Here is a 13,903-nt window from a genome sequence, read left to right on the forward strand (position 1 = left end):
ATTTGATTTGTTATAATAAATATGTTTCTGTTCAGCAGTCCAAAAGAAGTCCAATAAAGCGCATCCATCCATAATAAATAGAATAAAGTTAATAGTAATAAAGAATAAAGCTGTGTATGACAGTTTGCGCAAGCTAAAGAAAAGTGATTATTATGTTTTAAATATGCATATTTTTCTTACAAAGCGCATCGTTTCACTACAGGAGGCCTTTATTAACCCCCTGAGGCCATATGGAAGACTTTTTATTATGGATGGATGTGCTTTATTGGACTTCTTTTGGACTGTTGAACAGAAACACCCACCCACTGCTATTAGAAAGCTTGGAAGACCTAGGCCATTTTTTTATATAACTCTGACTGAATTCAACTGAAAGAAGAAAGTCATATACACCTAGGATGCCTTGAGGGTGAGTAAATAATGGGCTTATTTTCATTTTTGTGTAAACTAAACTTTAATCTTGTAATCGTAATTAATATTTTACTTAATTGTTTTGTGTTTAACTGCAAAATGCTGTTCCTTACATCACCTGGTGAATATTGTGTGAAGCACAACATTCAGAAAAAAATCTGAAAACCTGCATTTTTAATGGCCACATCTGTACATCTTGTAAGGGCCAAAAATGTAAAACTTCTGTATCTGAAATAACATTGTAAAACAGTTTAATCCAAGTCTTCTAAAGAGACACACGTATGACCAAGGAATTTAATTTAATCTTTTATTTATATAATATAAAAACTGATCAAAGCACATCCATGTGGCTCAAGTTTAATGGGTGTGGGTTAACATGACAGTGAGTAAATGACGACAGATTTAACATTTTTGGGGAACTCACCCTTTGAAGGAATGTCCTGCATTCAATACAAGTTAAGTTCTTTCTACTATAATGTTAAAAATAATTTTAGTGTGTTTAGTGTGTCTATACTTTTGAAACAATGAGCAGTGTTTTTGTGTCTCACTGTAACCACAATTTCTTTTCTAATTAATTAAAAAGATGGATAAGTGTTGTGTTACATTAGCCACAGTCTCAGCTGTAGATAGACAGTCACTCTGCAGATTAGCTTAACCTCAATAACACAACAACTGCAGCAGAGCATCCTGAGCCTCTGCCAGAAATATAAATTAAACACCAGATCTCTGTCTGTTTCCACACGACTGCTTCTTCTGGAAAGAAATTTCCCACCATTCCTAAATTCCTCAGGCATTATGTTTAATTTGTAGCCTTTACTTTTAATTGCTTCAATGCTCCAACAATAAAAATGTAACAATAAATTGTAGTACAAAATATTGTAATTGTCACACCCCTGGACTATTTAGTTTGGTTTCTCCCATCTCCCCCGCTGCTCTGTGTGTTTTGGTTCCTGCCTAATTTCCCACACCTGTGTATCCCAATCATTGTGTCATTGTCCGGAATGTATCCTTTTTCGGCTGAAGCAGGGGGAATTACCGCTCGAGGGCTACACGTTGATGTTCCAGCTCGTAGCTCATACCACCAGCTATCCGGACGACACGCTCTGTGCGTTCTATGATGCAAGCCTCAACGCGTCATGCAGAGCGCTGTCGTCTGAGGATGGCCCTCAAGCGGATTATGCCGCGTTTGTGGAGTGGACACTCCAGACCCAGAGCCCAGCCAGCCACCCGACTTGCGGATTACGAGCCTGAGCCCACCGTAGACGGGAAGCCCGAGCCCAGAGCGACAGCAGTATGGAGCGCCGATGGGCTCATAGCTTCCGACCAGGTACGAGAGCCGGCCATTACATCTGCAATGGTGGAGTGCTGCGTGGAGCAAGAAGGGGCGGTAGAGAGCCCTGCCCACTGCACCACCACTGGGGGTGAGCTTGAGCAAGACTCTGGGGAATTAATAGACTTCTTCATGGAAATACCTGTCTGCCTGGATTTCCCACCCACCCTCCCTCTTCTGTCTATGCCTGAATCTCCGCTGGTTCCGTCCACCCTTCCTGAGTCATCGATGGTTCCGCCCAACCTTCCAGAATTCCCCACTGTCTTCTGTCTGTCCCCTTGCTCACCCTCAGCCCACCAGCTGTGCAGTGGGTTCGCTGCGAGTCTGCCAGTCACCATCGGCGTCATGGCTGGAGGATCCCTCATCTCCGCCTTCAGCCTCTGAGTCCTGGACTCCGCCTCGGCCCTCCGACCCTTCGGCTCCACCCCGTCTCTCAGCTCCCTCTTCTCCACCGTCGCCCGTCAGTCCACCAGCTCCACCGGGCTCCATCGTCCCTCCGGCTCCGCCCTGGTCAGTTGTCGCCCCACCTTCGCCTCTGGACTCCACTCCTCCGGCTGTGCCTCGTTGCTCCGTCCCACCGGCTCTGTGGAACTTCTCCCTCCCGCTGGCACAGCCTCGGCCCTCTGTCACTCCGGCTCCGCCGCGGACCTCCGGATCTCCGTCTTCGCCTTGGTCGCCAGAGCCTTGGGTTCCACCCTGGTCCTCCGGATCCTAAGTGTCGCCCATGACCATCGGCTTTCCGTCTCCGCCTCGGGCTCTACCACCACCTGCTCCGCCTCCGTTGGTCGGCCCCGGGGAGCCGTCAGCCTTCCTTCCACCATGGCTCCTCCCTCCATCGGCTCCACCGTGGGGTTCCATCATGGCTGTGGTCTGGGTCCCACCTGGCCTCCTCCTGCTCCAGCCCCCTCCTGTCACCTCCTTGGCTCTTCCCTCCATCATCACCTCCCTGGACTGTTCTTTCACCTTCCTGGACTCTGTATTTTGCCCTCCTCCCGGGAGTCCGTCCTCCACCAAAACCCCCTCCTAGAACTTTGGACAGTTTTTTTTTTCTGTGTGTCGGCACGAGGACGCGCCTTCCGGGAGGGGGATGTAATGTCACACCCCTGGACTATTTAGTTTGGTTTATCCCATCTCCCCCACTGCTCTGTGTGTTTTGGTTCCTGCCTAATTTCCCACACCTGTGTATCCCAATCATTGTGTCTTTATAAGTTTGTGTCTGTGCTTTGTTGCTTGTCGGTCTTTGTTATCACCTGCTGTTCCTGTGTTTCCTGAGTTTTATATTAAGTGGCTTCAAAAATCAATAATCCACAGAATATATATATAAAAATATAATTTCTTTATTGGAAAATAAAAGTGCATCAGAAAAGAACTCGCTGGTATCATTGCCAGGTGATTACAATGAACACAGAGTAATACAGTACACATACAAAACTACATTTAAGAGTTAAATGACAGTTACATAAATTAGTACAATCTGTACACAGTCTTCTTACAGTATTTACACAAGGTGTATTCGTCATTGTTCAATTCCTTTCCATTCATTTCCCATTAAATAAACAGTAAACAACATAGGCAGTATCTCATTATCTGAGCCTCATTTGTTGGAGTGTTTTCTTCCCAAAATATTTCGGGACTCATTAGTGATTTTCATACTTGACAGTTTGGGTTCAATTAGATACAAACATTAGAAGTTATTAAGGTCAGGTTTTAAATAGCAATTCTTGTTGTAAGGTAAAATAATCGTAAATAATGATAACCCAATTGAAAAAAAAAATACATATCAAGTGTATGATTACATTATTGTCATTTCAGTCTATTCCTGTATTAAGGAAAACGTTCTTGAAATTAACTTATTATATGAATGACTGAACTGGAAGTACTTCATGTCCACAATGTTTTAAAGTAATAGTTTACCCAAAAAATAATACATTTTGAAAATCAACAATATATATAATTGTTTAACCTCAAGCTATCAAACCCATGGCATTTTTTTGCACAAAATAATTTTTTTTAAGAATCTTCATGCAGCATTTTTTTAATTTTAGTCGGTTCCTTATAACAAATTACATCATGATTTCTGGTTTTGGTTCTCTGGTGCTTTCTACTCCCTTTTCTGAGCTTTATGGACATGCTGACTATGAATTTTGGTTGAGCTGCATCAAGATTCTCCAAAAACTCTCTTTTTGTGTTTGAAACAACATGAGATTTCGTAAATGATGACAGAATTTTGAGTGACCTATCCTACTAACACAAAGTTCTCAGTGCTTTAGGTCTGCTGTAGCAGGACCAGTCAAACAGCCAGATGACTTCAGAGCTTCACAAAATACAAAACAAGAGAAGAAAAGTTTGAGGGGCCATTATCGATGCCCACTTCATGTCAAACATTCTCGTTTTTCTGTTCATGAGTTGTGAGAATTTCAGGGTCCAGTAAAACACGGAGCTGCCTCATGTGCACATGTGCTTGATCGTCAGTGTCAGTGTGTGTGTGTTACACCAGACAGCTCCTCACATGTCATTATCATAGTCCCCGATCATCCTCCGTGAGTTTGAGGCGAGGAAGATATCGTTCTCACGGGGGCAGTCGTGATGACAGGAGCAGGTCTTAATGAACATCATCTTCTTCCTGAAAGAGTCTCCCTCAGGACAGCGGAACTCCACTTCAGCTGTGATGGTGGCATAAGGCGTGCAACAGCGGCCGTCCGTACACACCCCGCAAAACTTTGGCTTATATAGCCTGACGCTCTGGCAGCCAGACAGTTCAAAACGCATCCCACGCTGGCTCTTTGGGGTCCGCACACACTTCTTTCCTTTCTGAAAAGAGGAAGAGATGGGCTATTAACTTTTGATGGGTTTAATGAAAAAAAAGGCCAAACACAAACTCAAAACCACTTTCAACTAATGGAAAACATTTTATACTACACTGTAAAAAGTTTTCACCAGTTTCAACTTAAAAACTTAAGTTTAGCAGCTGCCTTAAAATTTTAAGTTAAATCAACTTAAGTCATTTAAACTCACAAGTTAAATCAACTCATTTTTATTGAAATAAGTTAAAATGTCTTCTAGTTTTAAGCTGATTTAACTTAAAAACTTAAGGCAGCTGCTGAACTTAGGTTTTTAAGTTGAATCTGGTGAAAACTTTTTACAGTGTAGGGCTGCCCAACCCTGTTCCTGGAGATCTACCTACCTGCAGACTTTAGTTCCAGCCCTGCTCCAACACAGCTGTCTGTATTATCAAGTGCTACCTAAGAGATTAATTAGCTGGTTCAGGTGTGTTTGATCAGGGTTGGAGCTGAACTTTGTAGGATGGTAGATCTCCAAGAACAGGGCTGGGCAATGCTGTTTTATATATTTTGGCCATTTGTTTACATAATACCATTTTTGATGTCTAAAAATGCAAAATTTTGACAAAGTTTTAAAAAAAGATATTATCGTCTCAATGTGAACAACAAAAACATGAATTTGTGAAAAAGTTGATAGCACCACCTACTGGCCTGGCATGCATAATTCAGTATTTTTTTGATAAAATTTTATGGCTTCCGGTCTCATCCACGTCCAACTATTTTTAGCTCTACAAAACAGCTCGCTTTGCTGCTTGAAATTGCAAATTGATGTGTCTTACCATATTATTTTAATATATTATCTAAATTGTGTTAATCAGGCTGGAATTAATTGCAGGACAGTGGCCCTCCAGAAATGGTGTGGACACACCTGATCTAGTGGATCTTTCTTTTCAAGCGTTCAAATCACATGCGTATATGTTGTCTGTGCAGGCTGCTTGGAGATGGTGTGCGGATTGATGATGAAAATTTACATCACGCTGACTGTGAGTTGTGGACATGTGAGGTAAACTTTCAGCTTTACTTTCAAAAGTCAATAAATGTGTTAATAAATAGTTATAAACATAGTGACAGTTTAACTAACATGAATAACTAATTAGTTTAGTTTGTAGTTGGGATTCTTGGAATTGACTTGGATGTAGAAATGTTTCAGACAAATTCACATCATGTCATGTGTAACATTTTTTTTTTTAAAGTAACAACATAAAATTAAAGTAACATCACATTAATATATGTCTCAAACTAGGACTTGATTCAGACTCAACAAAGTAGGCTCGTACCCAACACTAGTTTGGTTTGCTTAACTAAATTGCTCAGATTTCCTTCAGGAACCAAGACAGAAGTTGGCTTAAAAAGATTTTACACTAAGGGCCACTATAATGCCCTATGCAACAACAGAGTAAATTCATATTTGTGTAATGTTATAAACAATGATTTCAGCATGCAATCAGATTTTAAATACTTGCATGTGTTTGTTTTATATGGTGCCCTCGGAGATCGACACTTCTTGACTGGCAAGACGGCCGCGAGCGGAAACTCAAACAGTGAAAGTGAGTTGTTCAAAACCTTTTTTTTTAGTAAACTGTGTGTACACGAACAATGTTCTCAATGCTCGAGTTCATGTGTAGAGACCCAGGCGATACTTCGAGCAAAGTGTCATGGTGTGTCGAGCCTTCTTAGTGTTGTAAAAATATCGATTTTGATGCGCTCAACTGTATGCCCCTAGTATTCCCATTCACCGGCCACTGACTACAAAACTAAACCACGGTCAATATCAAAAACGGCTTGTTTGTCATAATGATGCTTTTAGATATAAGTTTGTCTCGTTTACAGTAAAAAACACAGCCCAGGTTGCATTTTGGCAACAGTTATCCTTTAAGTACTTTCCTTTGTGAGCTATTGTGTGTGTGGTTAAAAACCAGATTAGATTAGAAAACATTTGCTGTTAAAAAGCTCAGAATCAATTCCAGAGTGAATCGCGATGCATTCGGAAAATCTTACAATTGATCCATGAATCACGATGCATCAATTTATTGATTAAAACTAGTGGTACAATGTGGCCATGATTTACCTTAAACAAAGGAACAAATGTTTAAACAATGGAAATAAATTCTTAATTTGCGGCCACAATTTATTTTGTTTTGTTTCTGGCCTTAAGGCCTGGGTATACTCAATTTTCCATGTTCCATAACACACACTTAAGTGTGTTAACCTTTTTAGAAGCATACTCTATTGATTGTGAATGACACACTGGGTGTACGCACACTACATAGGGGACCTTTTGTTTCTGAGTGATCCAATTATCGATGCCCAAGATGAAATTTACGTCACACGGTCTGTCTGAGAGCCAGAGCAGAACAAGGCAAGTATGTTTGGTTGAACTTAGTGCTCTCTTACCTTGATGTCCTTTTCCAGCTCTACGTTGCAGGGGCGAATCATGCACATGCGGGTCTGCCGCTCCAACTGGCATTGCTCATTGTCATTGGTTACACGAGAGGACACCCCCATGCCACAGGTTGCAGAGCATTCGCTCCAGTCAGTGGTCTGTACGATGCAGTTGTCCCTTGCACTCTCAGGCTGGACATCATGACTGGATAGTTCTCTATATGCTGATAAAAGAGAAAAAGCATGTTAAATTCATGCACTAATGATCACAACAACTTGTAAAGCGTATCATAACCATGCAATGCACAAAAGACCCAAAATTTGTAAATTCACAGCATATTAAATTTATAGGCAGTCCCATTCTCTCTTAGGCCCAATGAGAGCGCTTTTAAGACATTGGGAGATTTCAAGACAGGCAAAGTAAAAGAAAAGTTGACTTGCCAATTGACCTACCAGCCATTGCTGACTGGAAGGTGTCTTCCTGTGGGATCTGGTCGCACACCCACTCCTCGCAGCACTTGCCAGGGATCTGGACGCGTCTTGGGTAGGGACAATCTGGAGAAGGCAGCCGTATGTTGCTGGCACAAGTCGGCACGCAGCCAATCTCTCCATTCATGCAAACACACTGATGTTTGCAGCTAGGCTGAAACGTCTCACCACTGCGGTAAATCACACCACCCAGGTCGCATGTCTGACCCTCTTGAGCTGCAACAAGTGCAACAGCCATAAGACTAACACTAAGAGGCTCCCACTTGTGGACACAAAGTGTAGTGCAATACATGCACAAACATCCTCTTTACATAACACTTAATTACATTCCGAAACACAGTGTTAGACTCACCCATGCAGATGCCCATCTCAGTGTCACTCAGCACATTGTAGTCACAATACAGGTCTTTATGATGGTCACATGGCTCCTGGAGAGAGCAGGGCTCTCCTGCCTGTCGGGCGCACACTTTACAGCAGCTGCAGCCGTCCAGCACTAGACTGGTGCCTAAAGGACACAAAGGGCTCTCTGCTGGGCAATCACAAGGCAGAGGGCATTCCTGACACAGCGCCTGCATAGCACATGACATAATGTTAGGGTTGCAACAGAAGCTTTCTCTCATAAATCAGTGGTAATAACCATTTTAACGACTCCCAGGATTACACTAAAATGTTTGTATCTGCCTGGGACAAATTAATTGCTATGATTAGTCCATATGCAAAACTCTTTATGGCCACGAGAGGGAGATAATATGCATTACAGATGCAGCTCTGTAATGTGGAAAGTGATGTTTTGGAAATACAGTAGTCTAACTTCAACACATAAAGCATGTTTAAAATAATGAAAGGCATAGGAAAATATGAAAGGTTTGAAAAGTTTCCCTGCTACACTAAAAACGTGAGTGAAGTGAAGTTTCACTCAAAAAAAAAAAAGTAGAAACAGTGAATTAAACATATTATTTTAAAGTAGAAAAATTGAAATAGTATTTTCATGCTCCAGTAATCGTATGTTGAAAAATATTTTTTTACATTGTACACACAAAAAAAGATAAAATAAGCATATTTATTACATGCAAATTTTATATTACACATCAACATTTGGTTTATATGTTAAAATTGTGTAAAATGCATTCATTCAAATGGTAGACTGGAGTCTTGGTACTGTTTTCAGCATCACAAAGTCACATGCGAACACAAACCAGTGTAGTGACTTGCATAATCTTTACATTAAATGTTATTATGTGAAACCTTATTAGAATGCACTTAATTCAAACTAATTAGACCAAATATACTACGCACTAAATTGATAGTAAAATAACACATCATTCCTTTACATAATCAAATCAGCTATTTTATGTTTCCACAGTGCTTACTGCAATAGAGCTTCATTTGCTTTGAATATATCATTGAGTTCACTCACCGTGTGGATAAGCAAGCAGAGAACGATGCATGATCTGGTGAATACTGTTCCAGCCATTTCTTCCAAGAGTTTCCTACAGAAGCGCACACTCCACGGGTTTGTTTTGGTTCTCTGGTGTCTGTGTCAGACTGCAGGATTGTAGTAGAGTGGAGAGCAGAGAGCCCCTCTTTAAATACTAGCAGAATGGGGTGTAGCCCACCGGAGTCAAGCCATGCCACACGACCCAGAGGGGTGAAAATATTTCAATTCCAGATGGTTTTCCATAATGTTTGAAAACGCAAGAGATGCTGTCGACCAGCCTTTCAATTAATCATACCACGGATTCCAGAGCGCGCACATGGGAAAAAGTCTGGTTTCTGCACATGGTTCGACTGCTGTTTATCTGAATATTAATGTGGGCCAGTCTATTGGGATGGTTTGAGATGCTTTCTTAGATCATAGATTAGAAAGTGAATCAGATACTGCTGGAATGCAACAATGTTTAGACGTCATTCAAGCGATGTGTGAAACTGTGCGTGCACGCTTCGTGTTTAGACTGGCATCGCATTTAACAGCACAAACAAAATTGATATACACAGGCTTGTTTTGTTACGAAATCTTTTCCCACCACATGATGTCATGCTAGACAGGCCCGCAGGGCAGAGGATATGACAGGGCCAGCAATTTTATGTTTGTCGAGACCAAATTACAAAGAGGACAGTGTGAAGTTGTGTTTAGTGGAAATCCAAAACAAGCTCATGAAATCCTGTGTCTGTGTCAGGTGCAGAGAAAGCAACAGGGTAGATTGAAATTGTTTATTTTTTCCCCTCCTTGCAGCTATTTCCTAAAGCATGTCACTCTTCTGATGTTCTGTATATGAGAGAAAAGAGACAAAATGTTCTCAATAACAGTAAAGCAGTTCAAGCTATAGACTTTTACATTACTGAAGAAAACATGGTGGTGCCAGTGCAAAACTTGCTGCCACATTACTGTAGGTGGATTGCTATTTAGTTGCTAATATGTTCTTAAAGGGGTCATCGGATGCCCATTTTCCACAAGTTCATATGATTATTTAGGGCCTTAATGAAAAGTCGATAATATACTTTGGTTAAAAATTCTCAATAGTAGTGTAAAAAAACACCCTTTTACCTTATCAAAATCATCTCTGCAAAAACTCAACTAATTTTTTTGCATGGTCCCTTTAAATGCAAATGAGCTCTGCTCGCCCCGCCCCTCTCTGCATGGGATGGTGAGCTGTAATGTTTACTTTAGCTGTGTTTAGCGGTGAAACTTGCCAACAAGCACATTATTAAGAAAGGCCATTTGCAAAGATGCATAAAAAACCCTTATACTTACTTCTGCTGTGGGTGAAGCTGCATCAGGAACGATTCGCTTGAACATAGATGCATATGTAGATCGGGATCGGCGCTTTCCTTTTTAAAAACGAAAGTAACGTTATCTTCTGCATCTTCAGCGGCTCAGATGTCGGGAGTAAATGACGACTGCTATGTTCATTACTACATCCAACAACAGAACACCTCAATCTCTCAATCGGAGACATTCTTGTCTTCCTCTGCACCTGAGTCACACAATGGCGATCAGAGTCGGACTGTTTCAGCTCGGTGAGGGCGGGTCTAAGGTAAGACGCTCATGTCAATCAACTATCGTGGAAGTGGCCTCTCAGAAGCTGAGAATGACCTGATTTTATTTTTAAAAATTAAGAAAATACCACTAGGTGGATTTTTATCATTTTAGGGTGGCTGTGTACACAAACTGCCAACACACATTAATGTTCAAACAACATGTAAAAGTTAGTTTTGCATCCGATGACCCCTTTAAACTTGTTTCCATTTTTTTTTTTTTAAGTCAACGGGGTCCAAAACACATGGTGCTAGGACATCACTGACTGTCACTGTATAGTTCTTAGCCTCCTTAGACCTTTAAACTGACGGCAGAAGTTCTGGGAACCTTAGTCACTTTGAATGGCCAAGGACCGCCCAAGAGGCCATGCGACTGACAGGTTTTAGGCAACTTCACGGTTTATTTGATCCTGATAAGTGCTCATCATCACAGTTGTAATCATGACAAATTTTTCTTCCATGAGGGGGTTTGGCATCACAGCATCTTTGTTTCCAGGTAGAATTTAAAAAACGCGACACACACATTTCCCAGAAATCCTGTATAATTCAGCCAATCCGATGATGACTTCGAAACTCCTGAAGTGTTTCCAATTTAGTGTGCGATATGTATTGGACATTCAGCCAACAGACAATGGCCGTTACATCAGAGAATAGTCATTGTAGGACAAAAATCCAGAAAAATGACTAAGAATGCTATATTATTCATGCCAGACCAGTAGTTGGCGATGAAATATGTTTTCATAATTTACTCAGAGAGGATAGTGAAATCATTTTCAAAAACTTGCACTTTAAATCTATTTTCAAAAGTTTTCATGGCCCCAAAACATTGTTTCCGTGTAAATGAATGGCCAAAATGCATAAAATGTTTTCAGTTTTTAGTTGTAAACAGTTTTGTGTAAACACCCCCTCAGACAGCGGATTACACAATAATTAATTCCCTGACCAATTCAACAAAAAAAAAAAAAAAAAAGAGAAAGAAAGAAAGAAACTTGGGCATCAGTACTTTAAATTTTCTCCATCATCAAATCTTTCCACTTTGTGTTTGCTGTGTTGATGTTTACACTGGTTTTCTTCTCTCTTCTGGCTTCCATTTTGCTTTTTCATCCGCACAGGTACTGATTCTGTTGTTGTCTCTGCTGTTAAAGGGGTCATCGGATGCAAAACTCACTTTTACATGTTGTTTGAACATTAATGTGTGTTGGCAGTTTGTGTACACAACCACCCTACAATGATAAAAATCTACCCAGTGGAATTTTTTAATCTTAAAGGTTGTATCAGCGATTTCTAGCCTAAAACATAAAGTGTCAATTTCAGCTGGCCTTTCTTCACGATCCGCTCGCTGCCTGCCCCATAAATTGTCTGTGAAAAAACCGCGTCTCTCTGGTCAGCCTAGGGTCCGAGATATGCCAAAAAAACAATCGGCGCTATCAACTATTCCACAGATAAACAAACAGTGTTCCAACCAATCAGCCTCAGGGGTTTGGTGTTGTGGACTTTCCTACTGGTGCTGGGATGTGAGGGAGGCGGAGCGAAAGTCCACAACACCAAACTCCTGAGGCTGATTGGTTGGAACACTGTTTGTTTATCTGTGGAAAGGTTGGTAGTGCCGATTGTTTTTTTGGCATATCTCGGACCCTAGGCTGACCAGAGAGACGCGGTTTTTTCACAGACAATTTATGGGGCAGGCAGCGAGCGGATCGTGATGAAAGGTCAGCTGAATTTGGCACTTTATGTTTCAGGCTAGAAATCGCTGATACAACCTTTAAGTAATATCCCCTTTTTAAAAGGAGGTCATTCTCAGCTTCTTGTTGTTGTGGTGAAACACAGTTGATTGACATGAGCGCCTTACCTTAGACCTGCCCTCACCGAGCTGAAACAGTCGCCATTGTGTGACTCAGGTGCAGAGGAAGACTCTAATTGAGCGATTGAGGTGTTCTGTTGTTGGATGTAATAATGAACAAAGCAGTCATCATTTACTCCCGACATCTGAGCCGCTGAAGAGGCAGAGGACAACCTTACTTTCTTTTTTAAAAGGAAAGCACCGATCCCGATCTACACATGTGTCTATGTTCGTACGAATCGTTCCTGATGCAGCTTCATCCAAAGCAGAAGTGAGTATAAGGGGTTTTTATGCATCTTTGCAAATGGCCTTTCTTAATAATGTGCTTGTTGGCAAGTTTCGCCGATAAACGCGGCTAAATGCAGCTAAACGAATGTAAACATTACAGCTCGTAGTCCCTCAGCAGAGAGGGGCGGGGCGAGCAGAGCTCATTTGCATTTAAAGGGCCCCATGCGATAAAATGAGCTGATATTTTGCAGAGCTGATTTTGACAAGGTAAAAGGGTGTTTTTTACACTACTATTGAGAATTTTTAACCAAAGTATATTATAGACTTTCCATTAAGACCCTAAAGAATCATATGAACTTGGGCAAAATGGGCATCCGATGACCCCTTTAAAGCACAATAATCATGTTTTGTGCCACGTCATTGTAACGATACGTGCTGGACTGACGAGACGAGAGACGAGGTAAACAATAAACATTAATATTTAATATAATCTTCAGATAAACAGGCTGGAACACTCAGGAACAGGCAAGATAATCCACACACTATTCACTACATTTAACGACCGACAGAGAACTCAAGAAACAAACAGACTTTTAAAGGGTGACTAATTACAGAGACAGGTGCCGGGAATCACACAAACGATGGGCTAAACCAAAAGATAACAAAATGACAGGGGGAAGATAAATGGGCAAAACCAATGACCAGACAGACAGAAATGTGACATTACGCCCCCCTCCGGAAAGGCGCGGCCTCGCGCCGTGGAAAAAAGAAAAGACGAGAGGGGCGGAAAAACCAGGATACCAGAGTCAATGAAGGAGGGGGTTCCGGCGGAGGACGCAACCCCCGGAGGAGGACCAGAACAAAAGTCCATGTGACAAACCAGACAGTCCAGAGGGGCGACGACGGAGGGAGGAGCCAGGGAGGACATGGGTGGGGCATAAGGCAGGAGGAACCGACCCAGACCGCAGCCATGATGACGGCCCACTGTGGAGCCGACAGAGGGAGGAACCATGGTGGACGAAGGCATGCCGACTCCATGGGGCCGACCGACAGAGGCGGAGCAGATGGATAAGGAGCCCGAGGCGAAGACGGAGAGCCGATGATCCGGGGTGACGCCGAGGATCCGGAGGGCCAAGGTGGAGCAGGCTCTGGCGCCCGAGGCGGAGGCGGAGTCCCGGAGATCCGCGGCGGAGCCGGAGCGACAGAGGATGGAGGCAAGAAACAAACAGACTTTTAAAGGGTGACTAATTACAGAGACAGGTGCCGGGAATCACACAAACGATGGGCTAAACCAAAAGATAACAAAAATGACAGGGGGAATATAAATGGGCAAAACCAATGACCAGACAG

General features: G+C 42.1%; 1 protein-coding gene across 2 annotated transcripts; it reads right to left on the reverse strand.

Annotated features, from left to right (window-relative positions):
- Positions 1 to 3,053: 3,053 nt before the first annotated feature.
- Positions 3,054 to 9,022, reverse strand: ccn2b (cellular communication network factor 2b). Of its 2 annotated transcripts, none has more exons than XM_073822301.1 (5): positions 8,867 to 9,022; positions 7,802 to 8,018; positions 7,414 to 7,665; positions 6,973 to 7,184; positions 3,054 to 4,549 (listed from the first exon to the last, which is right to left on the reverse strand). In XM_073822301.1, the coding sequence occupies exons 1-5, from the start codon at positions 8,921 to 8,923 to the stop codon at positions 4,244 to 4,246; spliced, it is 1,044 nt and encodes a 347-aa protein (XP_073678402.1). In that variant the 5' UTR covers positions 8,924 to 9,022; the 3' UTR covers positions 3,054 to 4,243. The 2 variants fall into 2 exon arrangements, with proteins under 2 accessions (XP_073678402.1, XP_073678401.1); XM_073822300.1 differs by having other exon boundaries at positions 7,402 to 7,665.
- Between the last annotated feature and the right edge of the window lie 4,881 nt (positions 9,023 to 13,903).

The sequence above is a fragment of the Garra rufa genome, chromosome 17 (genome assembly GCF_049309525.1).
Source record: "Garra rufa chromosome 17, GarRuf1.0, whole genome shotgun sequence".
NCBI classification, from domain to species: Eukaryota; Metazoa; Chordata; class Actinopteri; order Cypriniformes; family Cyprinidae; genus Garra; species Garra rufa.

Bases quoted from the DNA above. Each gene is read 5' to 3' on its own strand.
- ccn2b (XM_073822300.1), bottom strand. From the start codon at position 8,923: ATGGCTGGAACAGTATTCACCAGATCATGCATCGTTCTCTGCTTGCTT. The intron at 8,019-8,866 runs GTGAGTGAACTC...TGTGCTATGCAG, and splicing joins TCTGCTTGCTTATCCACACG to GCGCTGTGTCAGGAATGCCC. The intron at 7,185-7,401 runs GCAAGTCAACTT...CTCTTTTATCAG, and splicing joins AATGGCTGGTAGGTCAATTG to CATATAGAGAACTATCCAGT.